Source organism: Anopheles gambiae, chromosome 2 (genome assembly GCF_943734735.2).
Source record: "Anopheles gambiae chromosome 2, idAnoGambNW_F1_1, whole genome shotgun sequence".
NCBI lineage: Eukaryota > Metazoa > Arthropoda > Insecta > Diptera > Culicidae > Anopheles > Anopheles gambiae.
In genome coordinates, this window is record NC_064601.1 from 93,624,161 (window position 1) to 93,648,058 (window position 23,898).

General features: G+C 44.1%; 1 protein-coding gene across 14 annotated transcripts in view; it reads right to left on the reverse strand.

Moving 5' to 3' along the window:
- Nucleotides 1-23,898, reverse strand: part of LOC1276686 (protein bric-a-brac 1) — a 141,900-nt gene that overhangs the window by 29,732 nt on the left and 88,270 nt on the right. For 11 of the 14 annotated variants that reach the window (XM_061648172.1, XM_061648170.1, XM_061648171.1 and 8 more), the window contains exon 3: nt 6,760-6,817. In XM_061648172.1, coding sequence (XP_061504156.1) covers nt 6,760-6,817 — 58 coding nt within the window. Of the gene's footprint in view, nt 1-6,759; nt 6,818-10,551; nt 23,642-23,898 lie in introns of those variants that run through there. The other 3 variants (XM_061648180.1, XM_061648181.1, XM_061648179.1) reach the window with 1 other exon arrangement.

The following is a 23,898-nucleotide window of genomic DNA, read 5'->3' on the forward strand; positions in this document are numbered from 1 at the left end:
AGAGAGCGAGAGCGAGAGAGAGAGAGAGAGAGAGAGAGAGAGAGAGAGAAAAAACACAAGTGTGGAAATTTATATACACGGATGCATTTTACGAAAACCGGCTGGTTGCATGGGTGTACACGTGTATGCGTGCGTGTGTGTGTGTATTATTTACGAGCGAAATGAACGGATCTCACACCCACACGCTGCCTCCCCCAGCGTAAACGCGCCGGAACAATTGGGCAGAGGGACAGCAGTGAGGGCGGGGTGGTGGAATATGGCAAAGTTTTTCCATTCTTTTCAACTTTTCCCGTGGCGGCACGGCGCGGCACACGGCGCGGCCGTTTTTGTTTACAAGAAATAATTTCCGAATGCAGAGGGCACACGAAAACCGGGCAAAGAACCGGGCGGCAAAACGGCGCGGAAAACATAAAAGAAAATGATGAAAAATATATTACAAATATATATCAACCCTGCAGAGGTGTGGGGGATGGGGGGGAGGGAGAAAAGAGAGGTTGCTTGGGTGTTAACTGGTGTGTGTGTGTGTGTGTGTGTGTGTGTGTGTGTTTGTGGGGTGGTAGATGGACGGGAAAAGATTGGTTTTCTTTGTGATCGCGACCAGCTTCGGAAATCTTTTGTATTTTGTGCGCGCACTCCGTTTGCCGCTTTGGTTTCTGTTTTTTTTCTGTTCGCGCCAATATGTGGGGTGGGAAAGTGTGTTAATATTTTATGCAATATTATCAATTAAATGAAATGTTGATTCTTAGTGTAAAGTTTGGGTGAAAAATATCAACATTTGTTCACTGTAACGCTCGCAGAAATAGCAACAGCTTGGTGGATGTCGCCTCCAACCACCGATTGTGCGGATAATTTGTCATTGAATGTCACGGTAATTACGGTGACACGGGACGAGAGTATTCTTTTTTTCTTCTGGTGAATCCACCCCCCCCCCCCCCCCCCCCAACAGTGTTGGGTGGTCCAGTGGCAACCCAAATGTGTTGAAAGTGTCGGCGGAAGTGAATCCGTGCCGATCGCACAGTTCGACCAATTTAATCTATATCATTTTCCAGCCCATTTGCATTCCAAATTGGATGTTTATTTCATTTATCGCCCAGTGCAACTGCCCGATCGACTCCAGCAGTGCTCGTGGGGAGAGGGGTAGATGCACTTCCGGCATGGTGCAAGTGTGTGCAAAGGTGCGTTTTGACGATGGGCGTAATGGGCGGAGTGGAATGGTGCATTGAGCGCTTACAAGGATTTTATTAATAATATAATGACTTTGATGAAGTATATTATCTTAGTTTTGAATAAAGCATGTTTCTTTTTTACGGGGTTTTCCAGGAGTTCTCATAGTTTGCATACTTTATTGACTCTTTCTTACCGGAAATGAACTGAATGTAATAGGAATTGGACTGTACAGTACCCTTGTTGGAAAAATCCAATAGAAATTTCCAATTAGCCTGTCGAAAAAGGGTGCCATAGGGTCAAAACTCCATGATATGAAGTTCATTTTCTATAAGAAAAAGTCCAGAAAGTGTACCTATGAGAACCCCTGAAAAATCCTGTATACATTTAGCAACGATTTTATACACATAGAAACCTTCTCTCTTGTTTTGGAGCCGATATGCTGCAGTTTCATGCTGCCATACATTGAACAACAACGAGAAGCACTCAATAATAACACTAGAAGCGGTACAAGAATAGGAACAAAAAATATTACAAAACCTCCTACTCTCCACCATGCTCAAACCCCCTCTATTCTATACTCCTCGCTTAGTGCCATTCCTTTGCAGGAGTGTTCGTATCCGCGAAATGAGCTGAGCACAAACTCAATCAATAAATTAAACATAATGAAACCGGGCTACGCGCGCAATCGTGATACCGATACGGTGCACCCCCTCCGCCCCTTCTCCAATAGGTCCTCTTTTTCCACCCACTTGAGAGCAAGGGGGTTCCTCCTCTTCCTTTTCCTCCATTTCAATCACAATCATCGCCCACCAGCAGCATCCAGCAGCAGCAGCAGCCACCGTTCCGACACGATTGTAGCTCATACTGTGGAAAGGTAATTTTCCGTCCTCCGTTCCGTTCCGTTTTTGGTATTTTTTTGTCGGTTTCTATCCACCACCCACCCCTCCCCACCCGTTCTCTAAGGAGGGGTGGGGAGGTAATTTTTCGCACAAGCAATATTATATATTGTTTTGTATGAAAAGCTTACTACTGGCTTTTCGGGCGATGGTGGTTGGTGGTGCAAAATGGAGCGGACTTTACTCATTCTGCGCGGGCCGGAATTTTGCCGCGCCACGGCGTTTGTTCTAATTTTTATTTTCGGTGCTCCAGCATAGCATTCTCGATCGGCCGCGACCATCAACCATCAGCGAGAGCAGTAAGAGATGTTTAATTTTGTGTGAGGTTCTTTTTTTTTGCCTTTTCTGCTGCTTCCCTGTGCGAGGGAAATATGAATGCATGGGCTCGAAATTATACCTATTCTTACGCCTACATACACTTATAGAAAGATTGCGAGTGAGAGAGAGAGGGAGAAATAAATGTAATGAGTGATGGAAAAAGGCCAAATCGGGAGGAAAAAAAAAACGAGTAAAATCGTTCGCCCCTTTCCCCGTTGGAACAAATGGCAAAGAATTGCGGGTCGAAAAGAAAAAAAGAAAATGCTTTACTTTTACGCGAGGCAGAGGCGGCGGAGAACACCGGGCGACGAAAAAATCTAATTAATCAAATATTTATTGCAAGTCCCTCTTAGTATTTTTTGTGTGTATAACATTTTTAACCTGCCTTTTTCTTACGACCCTCCCCCCCCCCCCCCTCTACTAATGCCTTTGCCTCTGCCCCGTACATATTTTTAATTGTTCCCCCTGCGCTAAAAATGATGGCAGCGTAAATTAACAAACGCGGGCCGTGAGCGTCCCGCGAAATAGCGTCCACTTGCTAGGAGCACTCGAAGAGGGTTGGCTCCTTTCACCCTCCTTCACCACCACTTTTTTTCTCTCTATTGCCCCTTCCTCCACCCTCCCCCCGTCCGGTTTCAGCAGGGATTCGGTTTTTCGGTGAAACGGGTCGCGGAAAAATCGAAAATCATCTACACCAACCCCGGTGGTATGGTTTTGGTAAATGAGTTTTGGAGTTTTTCCTTTGCTGCCTTCTCGTTGCTCGTTCGTTCGTTCCTTTCGTTTGTTTGTGCAGTGAGAAAATAGAACAGAAATGGAGCGAAAGAGAGAGAGAGACAGAGAGGGGGCAATAGGAACAACAACACACAAAAAAACAGCAAAAATTAAGAACCAACCAGTCCTCCGGGAGCAAAAGTTTTGTTATTTAACAAATGTTCCATTTTAATTCGCTTGGTTTTTCTCTCTCTCTCTCGCTCTTCTATTACTGCTTCATTTTCTGCTCTCAACACCGTTGCTACTGCTGGAGTAGATGCAAAGGAACATTTTACAATTAATTATAGCTATTGTTGTGGACGGTAAATGCCACCTTTTTTTTTTTGAACAAAATTAAAAACGCTCTTTTTATTGCAATGTGTTTAATTTTGATTTAAATCATCTCGAAAAAAACTACTCAAAAACGAAGCATTTTGTGAAGCAACTAAAACAAAGAAAGTGAGTTTTTCCCTTTGCCCTTTCAAAATCAATAGCAAGATGAAAGGAACACACTTCCAATTTGTGTTGCAGTGAGGCGAGAAATAGCTGCCGAGAACGGGGAAAAACACAACCCAAATGGATGATCAGCACAAACAGAAGACACAAAAACAGAAAAATCGAACTATCTAAACCAGAACATAGCAGCGGATAAAGATAGACAGTTGCCTTACGAAGCGGAGACATTCTATACCCCAGTTATGCTGGAAAATGTATCGCTTTTTGTGTGGCCGGTGGGACGGGGTCGCAAAAATAGCAAGCAACGGCAAAGATGCAAATATGTGCAAAAGGTTTTACATTTTTCTGCTGCCCTTTTGCCTTGCCGCTAGGCCTACGTGGGGCGCACTTTTTTGCTCCTTCATGTTCCAGTGCCACGCACACGTGCAAAAGGCACCGAGATGGCATGGCAACATACACGCATATCCTGGATTACAGACGCGCCCGTACCGGTGGGAACGGTCCGACGCAGATGCGTCTCGGTAAATCCTGTTTGCAGTGTCGGATGGGCCTCAGACCTTTCTGATGGCAGTTTCTATGCGTGCGATGGGATGCTGAAATTGAAAGCTGGGCACTACCATGAGGCTTCCTTCCCGCACCACCCACTATTTACACGTTACGTCATTTCAATCGGAAAAACGCTGCACTAGCTGCGGTATGTTCACGGGCTTCTCTGAGTGTGTGTGTATGCCCTGCCTGTAAGTGAAATGTGTCCATCGCCTCGAATCGCGTTGGGTGTCGGGATGTGTGACGTTTTAGCCATGTTTTTTTTTTGTTCGAGCTGTCGAGCTTACAGACCAGAGCTACGCACAGCATATGCGTCGTTAACCTTCGGCATAAGAGAGTTTCGTTTTTTTGCTGTTGTTTTAGGGTTGTGGCAGCCACCTGCAACGCCACTTTCGCGAGCTGTTACACTTGCTGCCAGGAAGCGGGCATCGGGGTATCGGACGTTCGACGTCAGTCTTACTTTACGTTGCTTTGCTGGCGATGGTGCTGCTGCTGCTGCTGCTGCTCGGTGCCCGGTGCGTGTAAGGAAATAGCAATTAAGATGCAGCGTACCGGAAGGATGCACATAATGGAAGCACAAAGCGGGAAGCACATGGAAAGTGACAAAACAGTAAACACAAAACAACGAGGAAAAGCTCGAGGTAACCTTCGCTAGGCAGTGCGCACACGTACACGCACACGGGCGGTTTTTCCAAACGCACGCCCCAAAGAAAGATTAGTCCGGATCGGTGCTGTCCGTGCTCATCGAAGGATGTCGAAAGGAGAGCGAGCCATGGGGAGGCAAAAACAAATGGGCTTTTTTGTCGGTTTTTTGATCTAGTGATAGCGTTTTTGTTCCCGTACGGCTTATCAAGGGAACGGGAAGCAAATGGTGGATGGATTGAAAGCTAAAGTCAATCTTTGCTGCCTTTCTAGGATAGTAGTTTTAGTGTACTTATTACAAATTACAATACATTTTCTGTAAAGTCAAGAACTGTGAAATCTCTATCACGACACAAGGTATACTTCAATTTTATTATCTCATGAGAGCTAAGTTTCGATACCCATCATCATCATCATGTTCATCATGCTCTGCTATGTGCTATGTATCACTACGAGCTCCAATGCACAGAAAAATGATTTGGAGCTGAGCACGGAAAATGCTGACCCAGAAGCATTCATCACGTGAGCTCCAAAGCCGGTCGTCGAAGCGAACGGCCGCTGAGCTTACAAATTAAAAGTAGAGTAAAAATTATTTGAAATATATACACATCTACAAGAGGCTTGGGCATGTAAAAAATGCAGCAGCAAGAGAGCACGGCTCAGCAGCAGCATGAAACCGACCGCCGTTGATAATGTGTACACGTTCGCCAGAATATCGTGCCTTGCGCTACAGACGAACGGGGTGAAGGGTAGGCATACACCCCACACAAACACACACACACAAACGGGTTGAAGGAAACGACACAACCACGAAAAGACCCAGGACGACCCAGAAGAGGCATGTTCGATGAGGCGGCCGTGAAGCCCGGAACCATTTGTGCGACTTTATTCGCGGCTCGCGGCCCGAGGTTCCCTGAGGCTGATCGGGCTTGTGAATTGCAAAAATATAGATTTTTTAATTAAATCCTCTGCAACAGAGCCACCTCTCCCCGTTCGGGTCCGGGGGAGGGGTTTTTGGAGTGCATACATACAAAGACAAAGACACTCGATGGTCCGATACATACGCCCGAGCAGCGTACAGTGGGGAACATAAAAATGGGAAGGCGCGAGTCCTTTTCATGCGATGCCCATGGTCGTCCTAGGCTCTGTTTTGGAGGGTCGGCGAGGATGATGAGTTCACGTTGTACTACCGGCGTATCCGCATCGAGTGGAAGATCTCGCGGATTGGGGGGGGGGGGACTTTGTAGTGGTGGCATTTACCGGATCTGGCTGGTCAGGTGTGTCTGTGTGTTCGTGGTTCGCTTTTAGAAAGAGCTACAAGTATATCTTCCGTGTGGTTTCGTTTCTGTTTCGTTCTTTCTTTGTAGGCGGTTATCCTGTAGCAAAATCGTATTTGATCCGTACGATTTAATCCAATTTGTTGGAGAGGTTTCGAGATGGGCGATAGAATAGTTGGGGCGGTTTGGCAGAAGCGGAAACTGCCAGAACTGTTCCTGTATTTTGACTGGTTTGTTATACCAGGCTTACATTTGTGTTGATAAGTGATAAAAATCGATATCCACAAGACTCATATTTGGTCATGAATATTAGCTGAAACGGATCAGCATCCTGTGGGAATTTGATCGAAAACTCAACGCTTTTGATGAAGTCATTGTAGTTATTTGTAAGAGTGTTGAGTCGTTTCAAAACAATAAAGAACGCCACTTCTACTTTGTTGGAATGTTCACCGATTAAGATCAATTCGCTTATATTGATGTCTTGTTCATTACTTTGAAATAACAAACCAGATTTAGAGCAGTATTATCTTATCAGTTCAAGCAGAGTCATATTCTAGGTAAGAAGTATAGGCACCATGGCCTCTGTTCAAGGTTTTCAAAAGGGGTCACTTGGCCAGAGAACTTACAGAGCAGTTCTGGAAAAGTAGACTAGCTTTACCCGACCTTAGTTTTAAAGATCCAATATCTAGAAGCATTGAGTAACTTACCAGCAATTGATGACGTAGACGCTCCTAACCATGCTTGGGAGTTTTCCAACAGTTTAGCCTGGAAGTATAAAGAGACAGAACATACATCAGTCTGGGTGTTTAGAGATTCTTCCCAGCAGTGCAGCAATGTTTTGTTAAATTTGCCTTCAAAACAAAACTAAACTAAATTACATGCTTGGTCTGTTCGACTTTCGTATCTTTCGTTGAACCTTGCACCCAAAATGCCTCCACCGTGCTTCACAAACCGTTACCCGCGCACTATAAATAATAAAATAATCCAAAAGTAATTATCATAATAAACGTAATAAAATCCGACAACAAAAAAGCAGTTCCTTTTTTGGGGCAGCACCAGTGCTGCTACACAGTGTGCAGTCTCTGTACATAATTACATCGCTGCGCGTTCCATCGTGTCTGCTTTCGGTACGGGCTTCTCGGCCCGCCAGTAGCCCAAATGGCTCTGCCAACCTTCCCCCAGTTGTTACTCCCAGTTTTGTGCGTTGGTATCGCTGGCACCTGCCGGGATCTGGGGGTGTTCTCCGGGTTCTGTTGAACCACCACTGCACTGCACTGCGATGCAGATTTGTGCAGGTTTTATGCAATCGGCAAAGCATTATTATTATTATCATCTCTCATCTGCCGCTTTGCTTCAAATGTTTCGTTGCTTGGTGCTTTCGCTCCAATTTGTTGCCGCTTCTGCCCAATCTACCATTTATCTTCGATCCTGATGATTTATCATGCCTGAAGACCTCCTTCTGTAGAAGTTGCATTGTTTTTTTGTATAACTCACCCTCAACTATACACTTCGGATGCGGTTCTTTGGGTATAATTTACTGTCGCACACATTTAGCACGAAAGTAAAAGGGGCTTCTACAGCGCAGGTTTGCGAAGATCGTCATCGTAACAACAAAGCAACGATCGGCTCTTCAAAAAACGTGTCCTTTTCTTGTTGGAACGATGGTCCACAATTGTCAAAAGACGACATAATTGTACAATCTTCCATTCGTCCAACTTCTGCCTTGTGTCTGTGGTGTCGTTTTGTTTATTTCCGCACCTTTGCACGTAGCAGTTGCTGGGCAGTTTCAATTCATGTGTGACTTTGCCAATGATGTCATATTAAATATTGTTTTCTGAATTGCTACCCTCCGCCACATCGCTGCTGCGAAAGGGAACAAAAAAAAAAACACGCAAATGCTCGTATATTTTCGGAGGCTGGAAGGGTTGGACATGCTGCAAAAAATACGCTGCGAGTAGAGTCACGCCTCCCGAGGTTGTTCGATTGTGACAGCGAATTTATTTCCTCCAGTGTGCAATGGAATGCAGATTCCAAAGATTAAAAGAAAAAAAGCAACCCCTCCAAAACGAGTGCCAAAGTGGGGCAAATATAATATTATATTTTATTCGCCTTGCTTTCCGCTTCGGGCGGTTTGCTTGCGAGCAAACCTGATGTGTTGTTCTGCCCTTCTGCGCTTGCGTTTGCGCTCGGCGCAGTACGCACGAGAGGTCAATTAAAAGGGAAATACCAATAATGTATGCACGGCCTACTATCGCCGAGGCGGGGGCTTATTTTTGGGGATTGTTTATGCATTACTGTTCGATACGATTGGTCCGCTTGCCAATAAACAGGCATGTGTAGTGTGGTTGTAGTGATGTTGTTGCTTTTGCTGCTTGTTTCAAATGGGAGTTACAGTAATAAAGTGCATAGTGACAGTATTTACACCGCGAAAGGGTTTTTGCCGTGAAAGGTAACAATTATACTCCGTTTTGGGTTGTTTTTATCCATCTCTTGGTTTTTAACTGCCTATTGCAAATTAACCTTTTCTTTAAAATTAATTGCACGATTTTTCGGTCGTAAAGTGCAAACCAACCTTTTGTTTTCCGTGAAAAAAATAAGAATTTAAATAACCGTGCAATAAAATTAATTTCATCTAATTGCAGGTGACTAATGTTCACATAGCACACAAGAGTGCAATATTGGAGCAGACAAATGCCCGCCAGCTTAAACGCTTGCACTCAGAAAACATTCGTTGCTTCATAGGACCTACTGCTGGTCACCAGCGAGCCTTGAACGCACTGAACGTGACTCGTATCGTTAAATATGACTCTACTGTTCCTTGGTTGTGCTGTGCCTTTTTTATGAGTGTGTTTTAATGCCATTTTTCCTCCCCTTGTCCATTTTTCGTCCTGGTGGTGCTACAGAAAATGCAACCGTCTGTACTCGGTCAATGCAGCGCAGAATAGGGCCTTAAAGTTTTCCTTTTCAAAAATGCAGCCGAATAGAATTTGACGAACTTTTGGTGGAAAAAACGATGCAAAAAAAAGAAACAAACAAACAAACAAACAGGCAACTTCAATGCAACGGTTTTGCTTGCAGTTCGTAGCTGCACTTGCATTTGACTGTTTTAAATTAGAACGTCTCTTTCTCTTCTCTCATTTCTTCATACCTACATTTTTTTATGTTTAATAAATGGCTTCGACAAGACGATTTGCATACAGTGTTAAAGCGCGAGGAATGTCCTGAAGAGGAAAAAAGGTCGATGTGAGCTAGAAAATATGAAGATATTCGCCAATTACATACAAACAAGTAGAAGTAGTCAAAATGATGAACAGAAAACACAGTTTTAATTCTAACTGGAATCTAGACAGAAATATCTACTTTCTTTAATAATTATCGGAAGTTGTTACATCTATTTCGCATCCGTCATGGAAATCGATATTGAAATTGTCGATGGCACTGACAATTATTTCTCACCTCTTGCATGACCCAAGATGTCGTCTGTTTTACCATAATCCACACATACACACGCACGCACATCAAAACGGAAGCTACAGCTCGCTTGCACCCATCCCTCGAATTGCCCGGTTCGCTGTTTGTAATGTCCGGTCAATTGCGGATGGCTGTTAATTGACACATTTATTGAAATTAAAGACCATCCGCAGGAGCGGCACTCATCGACCCCGTCGTGCCGGGATGGAAATTCAATGGACTGACTGACAGACTGACTGAAGTGATCATCATCAGGTCACCGAATTGTAGGATGGACGGCGGGGTGTTCCGAGAGCAGGTTCAAGATGCGTTCCACAACCCGTTTGAGGATTTCTTAAGGACATCGGCTTCCGTCGGCTCCCGGGACCGTTTGCATAAACAGTCACAATTTGCTCATTTTCAAAGTCCCTTTCTTACCCCTCCCTGGGTTGTTGGACGGCCCTTGCGATGAAGGCATTATTATTACCTGAACATTGTCGTAACACTGTCGTTACGGTTTACGTTTCTTCCGGCTTCCGGGTGAGGTGGACGAACAATTAGCGAACTGCTGCCCCGGGAGGAGCGGCGTGGGGGTCTTCCGTTTCCATTTCGAATGATAATTGAAATTAAATTAATAATTACACCATTACCATTGCATGCGCACGGATGACACAAATCAACTAATGGCTGCCTCGGCTATGACTTTGTGCGTCTTCCCCAGCAGGAGCTGGAACGACGGGACGGCAGAAGCGTCTTAGTTTGACGCCAAACCGGAGCATAAATAAGGTCACCGGTCCGTCGTTCGATCGAAATGGCAGTTTAAAGTGGTAAATAAATGAACGTCGCTTAGCAGTAAGTGGGAGCGAATGCACGCTTACATCTTATTCAGTTTAAATTTAGTAAAGAAAATACAATTTTAGCATAAAAAATGAAGCGCATAAATAATTCATTTTTCTTACTCTATTTTGTAAAAATTGGTGAGCTAGCTTGCATAGAACTTTCTTCTCCTATATACTTTCCGTTGGGCGCAAAATCATGAATACTTTATGTTTTTCTTTTCCTTTGCTTCAACTTTCTGTGCAAACCCTTCTGCCCGCTTTACACCAGCGCTTCGCCCAGCGGCTGTACGAGCGGGCTGAATCGGGCAAAACCATCGAACAACGCATCCATAATTAATCCTAACCGGATATTTTATTAATACACCCCCTCATTTGTGCGCAGCGCCTCCTTTCACTTCCCTCCCTTATGGTGGCGGTTTGTTTTTTACCTTCTCTCGATCGAAGCAAAAGCTAGGAGCCACACGAAAAAGATAGCAGAAAGTGAACCTTAAACTCAAAACGGAAGCCCTTGCCCGTGCCCGTGCCGGAGCTTCAGTGCAGAAAGGGCGCCAAGGAGTTGGGTTTTTGCGCCCTTTGCACCACCAGTTCTGAAGAAACCGACCAAGATGCATACATTTATAGATGTAAGGAAGAAAGGGAGTATAAAAAAAAAACACACACACACACACACACACACACACACAATGAAGTGCATTATTTAATCACGAAGGTAAATGCAAAGGCTGCCCTTCGTAAGGTTAGGGCACGTGCAATGAATTAAATATTACCTGTCCACACTTTTTACCGATATTTTTGAAACAAAATAAAACATCATCGATTTTCGTTTACAGTATGTAAATTTGTCAACATTCCGCCTTTTTTAAACAAAAAAAAAATTGTAAAGCTTGACTCCAAAAGGCTGTGTAGAAGATGATAAATTAAATAATAGGTATTAACTTTCCGTAACCTTGGCAATATCCTATTCCCCCGTTTCGATATTCCTTTTGCGATCGATCGATTCGGCAACGTATCAAATGATTCAGGCAGATACGGGCGGTGCGTGTATGTGTGTCTAGAGCTGTGTGTGTGTGTAGGCATCAGTTGCAATTTTCAGTGGCATGTTATTAATTATGAACGAACACATCGCAAAATCGTGCATCGTCCGACGTTCAGCATCGTGCCAACGTCCAACTTCCGGGGCGTTCTCCTGCTCCCTATCGATACCGTTCATTCCCGATGCCGTTTGTTGTCTTCAACGGCAAGGGAGAGGAGAATGGGGAGGAGGGGATGAGCACATTTTTACGTTGTTTTTGACCAGAAAATCAGCGAACATCGTAGAGACGTAGATAGGACCTGCAGCGGAGGCACGCTTTCGCTTGTTTCGTTTCGCGATTCAGCGACCGTGTCGCTGTGGTCGTATTTCTAGCATTTCTAACAACCGGTGTGCGGGAGAGGGGGGGTGGCTGGCTGCCTAATACATATAGGACTTCTTTCCTGCCATGGTAGTCATCGCAAAAACCCGAACGATCCAATCGCTCGAGCTTCGCGAACTTCACATAAAGTGAACGCTGAACGCGTTGAGCCGAGGCCTAACGGTTTTGGAGAAGGAAGCAAGGTCCTTCTCGCTGCTGCATTAGGCCAACGCCGGCTCCGCGGAGTGGGAAAGCGCAAGTGGTCAAGTGGTACGGGGAGGTACAGCTCGTACGTACGGGACGCTGCATATTTCAGCGGGAAAAATGTTTTTAAATATGTTTTGATGAATGATTAATGAAAAGTCTTTTCACAGCACAGCAAACAGCGGCGCACACAAATGGCAAACCCGGGGTGGTGTGGCATTGAGGGTTTGGCTGTTCTACAGCTCAGTTCTTTCGGCCGGCGTTTTCCTGCTTGATTGGTTTTGCCGAAACGGTGCAGAATTAGCTTGTACAACCGTACCCGTGTCCTGGGCGAGAAATGTGTGGCGCGATGTACTCTCCACGTGCTGTGGCGTGGGGGACCAGTGAGCGTCCTACGGTGTGAGTTGATATGAAAATGATTACAAAACCACTCCACCCACACACACATATATACTTGCTCTACGTTGGTCGGTCGGCTGGGTTCGATTCGAGCCCGGGGAATTCGAGTACGAGAGAGGCCTTCTTTTGACATATCCAAATCATACCTCTTTCCCAAACGCGGTTGCATGTGGTTCGTCGCCGTTGGATAAAATGAATAGCAGACGCCGACACACACACACACACACACATTGCAGAGAGAGAGAGAAAAAGGAAGAAAAAAATGGTTACGCCAGGACATTCGTATTTTATTTTACACAAGTACAGTGTACAGCACGTTATATGTATGATTTATTTGTTAGTACCGCACCGTCCCGAACCGTCACACCGTGTACAACATTTTCCAACGTGCTCGTCGGAGAGGCACTTTTCCTGCTGGGTGGACGGGTGGGGTTGGTAGTGGCGAAAAAAGCACTCTCTTCAGTGCACAGTATATGGTTAGGAATGCATGTTTGTGCCACGGCGTATCAATGATAAATGAAAGTCATTTCTTATTCACTACTTCCCCACCCAGGGTCGGGCGCGTCCGCGCTGCCGGCACAAGTTGGTTAGGTTTTATTTGTGCATTTTTATATACATTTTAACTAGTTTTCTTTTCAGGCTCGCTTTTTCTCCTTTTAATTTCCTTCGCTTTTTATCCCCCGGTGTAGTTTTTGTTTTTCCATTGCCGTTCTGAGCTTTTCACTGCGTTTTGAGGGAGGAGAGGTTAGTTTCGACTGTCGGTGAGGGAATTAAATGAATGGAAGGTATACATTTCCTTTCAGCAGCGAACGGGATTGGTTTGATTTGTTTTAGTTTGTGCAAAAACAAGCTTTTAAATAATTTACAGTGTCTTTTTTTATTGTAGTACTGTGCTGGGTGGGTTCATTTAGGCATGGTTGTGTGATGCAAATGTCACAAAATAAAATAAGTTCTTTGAAGTGTACCAAAAATTCGAAACTGCCACAGTCTTCAGCAAAACAGAAGGTAAACATTTATGGTAATTTGTTTAAAAATTTCTTTAATGTTTCAGAGTCAACAATTCAAATCCATATAGTGAAAATGAGACAGGGCTGTTCAAAAATTTGTGAAAAATCGGCGGTCTTTTAGGGTATAAACGTGGTAAATGCTTGAGAACCAAGAATTTTACATCTTCCAGAATTCATTCTCAGGATCCAAGTGGTGTGAAAGGACAAAATTATTTTACGAATTAAATTCATAATGTAACGTATTTTTTGCACTTTTTTAGATTTCTTGGTAAAACTCGATTAAACCTTAATTATTTCCTTTTTTTATCAAAAACATTTTTAACTAATTAACTGGTTTTGTTTCTCAGCAGAATGACCATCCTCTTCCCCTCTTTTCCTCTAACCGTTTATGGTTCGTTGGATGGAGTTTCGTGTAAAACTGATCGATTCTTTAAAATCACTCACTCGTTACTGATGGATGGACGCGAAAAAGCGAGCCGTGAACCGTACCGGCAATTCCAGAAGACTCTGCTCTCGTCGCCGTCTCAAAGTGGCGCACTGACGCAACACACAATCATCCTCCCTCTTCTTCCCTTCCCCGCCGGACAATATACACTCCCAGAGTACGGGAAGCCAGGCATCCATGCAAATGCGTTGTATGTAAATTTATTGTAAAACAATCTCCCTATAAACACATCATTAAGCAGCTGAACAGAAAACGGGGCTGCACTCGGACAATATTTGTCTCCCTTCCCTCCACAGCGACACACACACACACACGAGCGAGCCAAAAGGGAAGCCAATGTTGCAGCAGCATCTAAAAGGGCGGCCGGCACCGGTGAAGACAAACAGGTGGCCACACACCGGCCAAAGAAGGCATCACCCGTTCGAACACTTGACAAATGGCCGCGGTTGCGTTTGAAGAAAATTGGCCCTTCGCGCAAGGTGTAGAAGAGGAGAGCAGGAAGGGTAGGATTTAAGACCCGTCCCGGTCCGGTGTGGTTCCACCTTTGCAGCAGCGATTAGAACGGTGCCGGGTGACGACGACGATGGTGGCGGTACATTACATTATCTAATATTTATAAGCTCATTGTTTGTCTTCGAAATGCGGAGAGCGTACGGGGTCGGCGTTTTCGCGCGATTTTGCATCCACCTGGCGACAAGAGGCGCGCGGGTTGAGCGGAATACATTTATTATACCATTGTTGCCAACTTTTCCTATTAAATATGCACATAAACTGCAGCGCAGTGCTGAGCGGAGGCTGAAGGGCCGCCCTTACATGTGCCGGACAATGGATGCAGTAGTTTCGCCGTTTTGTGTTTGTGCATCGTCGTCGTGGCAAACGCTTCGGCAAACGATTGGCGATAATTTATTGTAATCATTAGCGAAATATAATTAGAACGAGGCCAGCGAGGCCAGTGTGAGGGCGACGGAAAGTGGGTCTAACCTAACCGCCGGTCATGTTGTCCGTTGTGTGTGCTTGTACGCATCCGGTTGGGGAAGTTGTTTTTTAACGCTCCTGCTAGAAATCTTCCTACAAACAACGTACAGCAAGCTAATAAGTTACAAATGGTGGATTATTTACGAATGAAATACACTATCAATTGCAAAGCATTTCCCTTGGCAAAGCAGAAGGGCTGCGAGCAGGTCTATTTTAAGCCTTGTTTATCGTACAGTGGAAACAGGAAATTGACCAATGCTGCTAGTTCGATTAGGTCGGGGTTGCACGAGCATCGAAATGCTTTCGATTTTGCCAATCAAATTATCGCACATTGAACTGCACTATTTATTTCGCTTCTGTTTTTTTTTCTTTTCGTAATCGTATGACCAAAAGCACAGTTTTTGGGGCAGTCGTGATTCAATTTCCTGTACCTTTACCGAAAAATTGGACATTGCAATGTTTTGCTCACATAGTAGTGCACAGAAGGGCACAGAAAAAGGCAAACTTATGTATTTTTTTTGAGACTTTTAGAAGCATGGCGCAACTGGTTTTTATGCTTTGGAAATTAAAAATATTCGCATTTTTTGGGAATCTAATTGCGTCTAGTATGAACCAGGAAGCCTAAACGATATTAATAGCAGTAGCGTACAATAGTTACGCATATGTGTTTCGTTTAATTTTCGGCTTTAATATCGAAGGAGTTGATGCAATTATTTATTGCCAAAAACATAAATAAAGTACTTGTCGCTTTATTTTTAAATACTATTGAAAACATCACTTTACTGTACTTAAGTTAAAAGAGTTAAGATTGGATAAAGGATGGTTGAACTCTTTCAGCTCGTTTCAAAAAGGTTCTTGGGTAATGATGGTATTCTACTGAACTATTATAGCAAACAAGTTAGCTTAATAAAAGATTCACAAGAGCTACTTTGCTTTTTACATAAAAATAATAATAGATGCTCTTAAACCACGCCATATCGTTAGTAAGCGTTACGGCAAGTGCCTCATTTTCTAGTGGAAAATAAAATTAATTGTTTAATGGTTACGACTTCCTGCATTCTGTGCCATTCCGGTTGCATTGCTTGTTAGGCCTTTTTTAAATGCAAACGATCAGTTGATTGCAGCATCTCTCCTAGATCTGGACTCTGGACTCCGGTGTGTGTGTGTGTGTGTGTGCAGATTGTGGTAAGGAATGTCGTTTCTAGTCTGATAAAGATGCACCACAACCTTAAGCCTGCTGAGGGGATGCTTCTGCCTTCTGTCCATACACCATCGGACGCTCAAGTGTGGGAAGATCCCACTGCTTCATCCAGAAGAAGCGCGCAACCGTACGCATATGATGCTAAGTATGATTTATGTACCGTGCACTGGTAAATGTGAAAATAATAATCGCCACCCCGTGTGCCGGGAGCTTCAGTTTTACAGAAACCGGAATTACGGTGATGAAAATCAAAATCACAATTAATGTTATCTTCGCTCCCCCGGTAAACCGTAGGCGCAAAACCCCACATACCCGGGACATGCCGGACTGGCCCTGATGGTCTGATTGTCGATTATGATTTGCGGCACAGTTGCCACCCGGTTCCCGTTACCCGGGTGTCATAAAATGTTCTGCTTCAATTGACTTTTCGAGAGCGGGTTTTTGAGCCGCCGTTGCAATGTTGCATAAACCTGTTGCTCTACTGCATTAATGCCGCTCGCAAAACCCGTGTGTGCGATAAGTGGTATGTGTTTGTGGAGTATATTGGTTGAATTTCCTTAAAGATAGTTTATGGTGCGATGAAGGATAAAACACACGCTTAAGGTATTATTGACCGAGCTGATTGTTTTCGTTATCGCGATGACAGACCATCGGTTGTTTGTTATTGTGGCGGAGACTTATAAATTTCAATGGAATTGTAGTGTAAAGATTGGTATCATCCTGCCGGTTGGAATGCTGTTTGCCCAGACACACCTAAGCAAATAGTAATATATTGGAGGAGACATAAATATTGCTTTTTTGGGGGGGGGGGCAGCGAAAGAGACAAAGACATCAGACTGCGCTCTTCGATAAATTAAGCGGTGTTTTGATCACCCAAAAAAAGTTGTGATGAGATTGGGTTGAGACGGGCCAGACTTTGCTTTTGCCTGTGCTTAGTAGTAAACTGATTCTGGCGTGGCAGACGGTCTCCATATGAACAAATACTTCGTTTTAAAAAGGTAAGTAAAATACAACTAAATATACACCCACACACGGTTGTCTAATGTGGCGCAATCGAGGTGTAAAGAGTTGAGCGCTCAAATCTTGACGATTCTCAAAGCAGAATGGGCAAATGAGTTGCTCAATACTGTGCCAGTGGCCGTTGGATACTTACACTGAAATAAGAAAGCCAAAAACAACTCGACAAAAAGGAGCATCACCCCCAAAACGGACTCCCAATCGTAAGCAATGGTGTAAAGCAATCCCAGCCGGTGTTGGAATCCCCAGCCGGTTCATTTGCCAACGTCACGATGTCTAGCCAACGTCTAGTCTTGGTAGCGCGCACACGTACACACACACTCGGTACACACCGGGCGCTTTGAGCGCGTACTCCCAAACTCCGTTCCGTTCGAATCGCACGGGCACCTTTGCCTTAGTTCCCGAAACGAAACGTGCGAACGAAGCGCGCCACAAGGCAACAGGTTCCGTACGCTAAGGGTCGTGTTTCCTTTCTGCCATTCTGGGACGCCCTGCGATCCTTATACATAATAAAATGTGCTAGCGTTCTTCTTACCGAGCTGCTTCTTGACCTCCCCACGCGCTCTTTCTCTCTCTCTCTCTCTCTCTCTCTCTATCTCTTTCGCTGGACGGCAAAGCGTGGTAAGGTGCTACGGTGTTAGCGAGAGCTATGCAAGTGAGAAGCAAATCCCTTCAGGCGCCAACTGACTGACAACGGCCACTAACCGATTGCGGTTATGCGATAAGATCCTGCCAGTATGGGTACGGGGTATGTGTGTGAGATGCTGATGCCTTCGTGAACTCACGCGACGAACGCTACGGTGCACTTGGTGGGATATGGAGCAGAGACTGCGACTGAGTCTAGCTGGTCGATTGGTGGTTTGCTCTCGTTCGCGACTGCTTCCGAACACTGTTAATCTCATCATCAGCATCATCGTCAGCATCATGAGCTTCATCAGCGTCATTACCATTGGTGGGGCGTATCTCCCCAAAGGGATGTACAGCTAGTGTCGTTCGCAAGGAATCTCCTCCCTTCTTAGCAGACAAAATGGCAAATCTCGAGCGGGTTTACGTGTGTTGTGATTTTGAACAAGAAAAACAAGCTTGAAAAGCAAACAAAGGGGACAGCTAATACACTTGGAAACGGTGTAACTTTAAGAACATCGTAACGCCGTCACGAAAAAAAAGCGTCACTAAACTCCAAACAGCAGTGAAGTACGAGAACGGACGCGCGTGTCGACCGTTTAACACACCATTTAGCGCATTTACAAACGAAATAGAAGAAAAAAAAAGAGGTGCTGCATGGGTTTGGTGTTTGCTTCGCGACGAATCGACCAGCAACCTCTCGCGTATATCTGCTTTCGTGTGTTGGTAATTAAGAACGAATGCATAATTATAGGTGTTTCATATTAAATTATTGCCGGAGAAAGTTGGTGTGACTGGGGCTGTTGTTTGTCTTTCGATTTTCGGAAGAGTTCACTTCGCTCTGTGTGTCACGCGAGTCTAGCATATTATTGATCAAGGTGCTAATGCATCTGTTTAATGTGGTATGTAAATAGGCACATTTGGAGCACAGTCAAAAAGGGAATGACGTACGATTTGAATGAAGCTTTATATAATTATTTCAAGTTGAATTCTGTCCATGATATAATCGTTTTGATGATCTCGTCATGTTATGAATGTCTATCGTAGGTTCGTAAGTTCCTAAGTCAAACTTCTTGAATCTGGATATGGAGTTTAATTATTTAGATCTTCTAAGACGGTCAATTGGAATACAGATCTCACAAATATTTAAATCTGCCGTAACTGAAGGCTTTATTTTAACTCTCTGCTTCTTGGTTACTCCAACCTCACGTTTGGTCTATTTCGTGATGCTGCTCCAAGTTGTAAGAGCCATCTCCTTAAAGAGTGGCTGTGCTGTATTCTGTTGTACAACCGAAAAGGTCTTTAAACATATAATCTTTTCCGACCTCCGATATGAATACATTTGGTTTGCATTTGGCTGCTCCCCTCCAAGTCTTGTCAGACTTACGGGATTAACTCTTCACATTTCACAAACGTTGCACATCCTTTACAAGGTGGCATTTGTGTACTACAAATGTGTACACCACATACTCCCTCCCTCCTGGTTAGCTCGTTTCCTTCAGACAAAACCATCCATTTGTTGATAATCGCTCTTTGTCACCTTCTCTTGTGTGTGCGCGTGTGTATGTGTAAGCATGAACAGCAGAAAAGGGTGGCAGAAAAGGTGAGTAGCTGCTATTTGGAAGAGGAAAAAGTTACACCTCGTCTTAACGCGTGCATTATGATTGTTCCAGGGTGATGCACATGATGAACCACTTCGACACGTCAACGCGCTTGACGCTTCCTCTCTCTCTCATAAAGCGACAAGAGTGTGTCCGGGATATGGGTGGCATACGGTGGTGAAGGATTCGGTCTACATCCTATGTACGGCCATTGTGTAGTGTCTTTTGATGGAGGGCGAAGAGTATATCTTTGCTGGCTGTGTTAAACGGAAAAGACAAACGAGGATGCATTTTGTACTTTTTACTGAACATGTATCTCTTGTTCTCGCTGGAATTTTCAGTCGTTTTTGTGTGTTTTATATTAAAGTTACTACTCAGCATTTCGAAGTGTAGGTCTTTATTTCAGAGTATAAAAAATCATTACTGAATTTCTCTTTAGAGGAAAGAAAAGTGTCAGCATCGATGTCTGTTTCACTGGTTTCCCTCAATTTCTACACTTAAACCCGTAGCTGAATTGAAGCAACCACTCACCACCGCCTGTACGCACCTTCAAATGGTGTCAGTCCGCTCACGCAAACAATAAGTTAATGTTCGGTGAGCAAACGAAAGCAAACCATCAACCAAAATGAACAAAAAAAAACCGGAGTATCATTTTAGATTAAGCTCAGGAAAATAATAAAAGCTAAACTTGCGCGTGCGGCACTCCAAAACCGTCCCAAAAGCGGTCGTTGTGGGAAGGCACTGGAGGAAACCATTGCCGGCGACAACTTTACGGTACAAAATTACAGAAAAAAAAGATAGAGTACATTAAAAGAGACCGCAACACGCGCTGTGAAGTGAAGAAGTGTGCAAGAAAGGCTTGTCGCTGAGACAGAGAGAGAAGCGCACCAAAAATGGAACGCATTGTTGAAGAGGCCGGCGTATCTACTTGCCTACCACTGCTCTGCCTTGACGGTGCTCTTGCCACTCAGTTATTGAAGTGAACGGAAACCTTCCAACATCCCCCCCCATCCAACCTCCAATTCGTGTGCGCTCCCGCGGCAGATTTTGTTTTAATATTTCAATAACAATAATCGTCATTATTATTGGTAAATTATTCAAATAACTTCTTCCATTAAGGGTGGGCCGGACCGCGTTTGGGGCGCGGTGTTCCTTTTTGTGCTCTCCGGCCGCGGTGCGACTTTAGCACACAGAAACAAAAAAAACAACAAACAAAACATTTGGGGAAGAAACACAACGTGGGGATCGAAAACTCGCGGATCGTGAAAGATAAACAATTGCGATGGTTTTTTTTCTCGGTTTTGGGGGAGTTTTACGGTGTAGCGGTCCGGGACGGGAAAGGGAATTTACTTCTGATCCATGCCGGCCGAACGGCACGACCACAACCGAACTGACCGTTTGATGGTGACGGTAATAGTGACGGCAATGATGATGATGATGATGATGATGATGACAAGATCTAACCGTTTTTTTGTGCCGTTGTAGATGAGCGGAGATTTTGAAGATTTAGTTGCGGAACGGTTTTGGGTTCGGAATAAACACGTCGAAATTGTGTGTTTTTTCACCTTTCCAGCTCGTAGCTTCGTTATGGGAGGTATGCTTGCGTTAAACGATATAAAAGAGGTTTTCTTGAAACGAAATAAAATAGTCAAAAAGAGTAAACATCTTGTCTTGTGTCAAGTTAACAGGTAAAATTAACATTATTGTTGATCGTACACCAAGTAAAAGGATAGAGATGAATATGACAGCTTTACAATAATCAGCAAAATCGTGGGGTGTTTTCCAGTTGTTTGTCCAATTTTAGGCTACGAAATAATGCTTTGGTGGTGTCATAATTACAATTTTGATTGAATTAATTACAATTTTGATGCTTTGATTTGTTAATGTTGATTTTGCAAAAGGGAAATTTCTTGTGTTTTTAAAGGCCTTATGAAATTGTTTCTTTTTTCTCTTTTGATGTGTATTTTGTTCTTCTGATGCTGTGATTTAAAACTCTTGTTCGTTTATTATAATATCATCATCTTGTTGGTAACTGATCGGAAGGAAAACGATCATAAATGAGAAATCCAATGTTTTATCATATTGTTTTAGATCATCAATAAATACAAAAGAAAAAATACTGAAAAATAGGAACGTGTTAAGGTAGAGGCTAATCATAAAATAGAAAAGAGGAAAAGCCTGTTTCGGCCTCTGCTTAAAACATTGTCCAAGACGCACGTTGGGCCCTATAAAAACACACACATTGCCTTCGGAAGCTGCTACCTTTCATCGTCTGCTGACCTGACCTCTCGTACAGTCAAACCCACAGTGCCTGCGCAAAAAGGGCCATACACACACACACGGTGCCTAGGGAATGGCGACCCCGATTACAACTTCCGACGGACGGACGGCTTGTCTCGGAAGACGAATTTCCAGCTCACACACCGGACCGGGCAAACATAAACAACGATGACTCGACAATCTTCGCCTCGACAAATGAGACCCCCGGAATCGGCCTTTGACCACCTTCGCCGGCTTAATGATGCCCGCGTAATAGGCAGCCCGCGGCCGGGTCCAATTCGAGGTGAAAAATTATCGAATTTGGCTCTCTCTCCCTTTCTCTTTCTCTCTCTTTTGTACTCTTCATCGATCATGTCTGAATTTTCAGTTCCGGAAATGAAGCAAGAATCTGCTGACATTTACTGGAGACGTGGAATTGCAATTCCAACCGGGTACGGGGGGGTAATCAGACGCGACGCCCCACCCGGAGTTACATACGCACTTGAAGTTTACCGACCGACCTGCCTGCGGGCTGTCGGGAGGACAGTGCCTGGGAGGGTCCGGGAAGTTGTAATTGGTGTTCCATCCCGGGATTTGTTCCCTTTTGAAGGTTTACTGTTATCTTATTAAAGGTATGTACGAGCCAACGGTATGTTATTTTGTGAACTATTTCTTTTCTTAATGTTGGCTTATTAATATTGCTGTGCTTCCGCTGGGAACGTTGGGAGGAGATGAGGAGAAAGTAAAAGTGAATCGGCACAGGAGAAGAGCGTAAAGAGCAAACAATGACGTTGGTTCCTTTTATGACGTGGTTCAACAAGTACAGTTTGATGTTTACGTATTTTGTACAAGTACATCGTGTAAGCCGCTCTTTACAATTACTCCAAACATCCGCAGTAAAACCGAATCGCTTTCTACAGGGGGAAATTTGATGCATTTTAATCAAACACAATCACCACGCTTGTTTGGTACTACATGAAAAAATGCTTCCATTTTTAACGACCTCATCATTCTCAACAATTTCACAGTGCACACTCTGCCGATGATGACGGAGGACAGTGTGCATTAGTATTCCTGCGCGTACTCTTAACGTTTCCTAATTTTAATGGTTTATATATTTTCTTGATGTTTTTTTTTGTTTTGTTTCAAAACCCATAATATCGTGGCCCGTGCGGCGGAAAAACGTTTCGGCTTGCCGGCCCACGATGGCCATCATCGGGGTTTGGACACGGCGCGCTGCAACCCTCCCGTGCGTGAGGAGCGTTAACAAATTGACGCTGCGCAATTAAAGTTTACCGATCATAAAATTGAAATGTGCTCAGTCTGTTTACCCATACGCTCGAAAAAAAAACCAAAAAACTCCCTTGTTGAGAGGTTCTACGCCGGGGCCTAGAGTTTTCTAAATCACAGCCCAGCAGCAACAAATAAAGTAATTAAATTTGTTCGTGCAGTGAGCATTTGTAAAACGATCATTTGTTTTTCCTGTTGTTGTTCGAAATTCCTTAAAGTAATGTTAATTTAAGTTGTGCGCAAAAAAGGTATTACTTTTCGCTTCATAAAGTTTTAGTTTTTAGAGACACGGTGGCACGTTTTGTTCCCCATCCCTTAGCGCACCGGGCAGTGCAATAAATGGTTCGGCCGTTAAACGTCTAAAAAAAAGTGCGTTTTTATGACCCCGCGAACAAATGACGCGAGCGGAATGGGATAGTTTGTGCGTTTTAATTTTTGGGTATCTAAACTCTAAGAAAACCTTCGTTTTACGCCCGGGGGAAGATTATGTGCCATGCAACGGTAGTGCGCACCAACCAAACCGGGTTTTATGGCTTATTGTACGGTGACTTTCACATGAAATTTGCTCTGCCGCTGCCGGTGGTGGTGGTGATGGAGAAGAGGCACGGAACCATGCATTGGACATAAAAAGAAACACAATTATGCTTTGATGCACTTTTATGTGCATGCGTCGTCGGTTTCATATTTGCTGCTTCACATGCAGCGGTACGAGGCTAACCGTTGAGAATAATAATAATAATAAACAGGCTCGTAACAAAGTAGATTACTCATCTTGATCGTCCTCAAGCCCCTCTCCTCTCCACCGTCCTAGAGGGGTTCCAAAAACGGCAAATTTGTTGAAAATTGTTTTCAGCTGGGCTGAATACTTTTAATCTTCCTGGCCTTACCTGTAACGAGAGCAAAACAAAAAAAAAGGGAAAAGAAAGAAAGAAAGAAAGCAGTGAGTATAAGGCCATCAACAATCAACAACAACATTGTGTGTGTGTACGGCGAGTGTATGTGTACAATCGCACAAACGGTTGGAATGAGTTTCAATTCAACATTAACCCCTAAATCGACCTCATTTCCGGCAAACGTATTTTAACCGCAGGAAGTGCAACGGTTCTGCTCCCGCTGCTAGCGATGCAAACGGGGATGGGAGGTA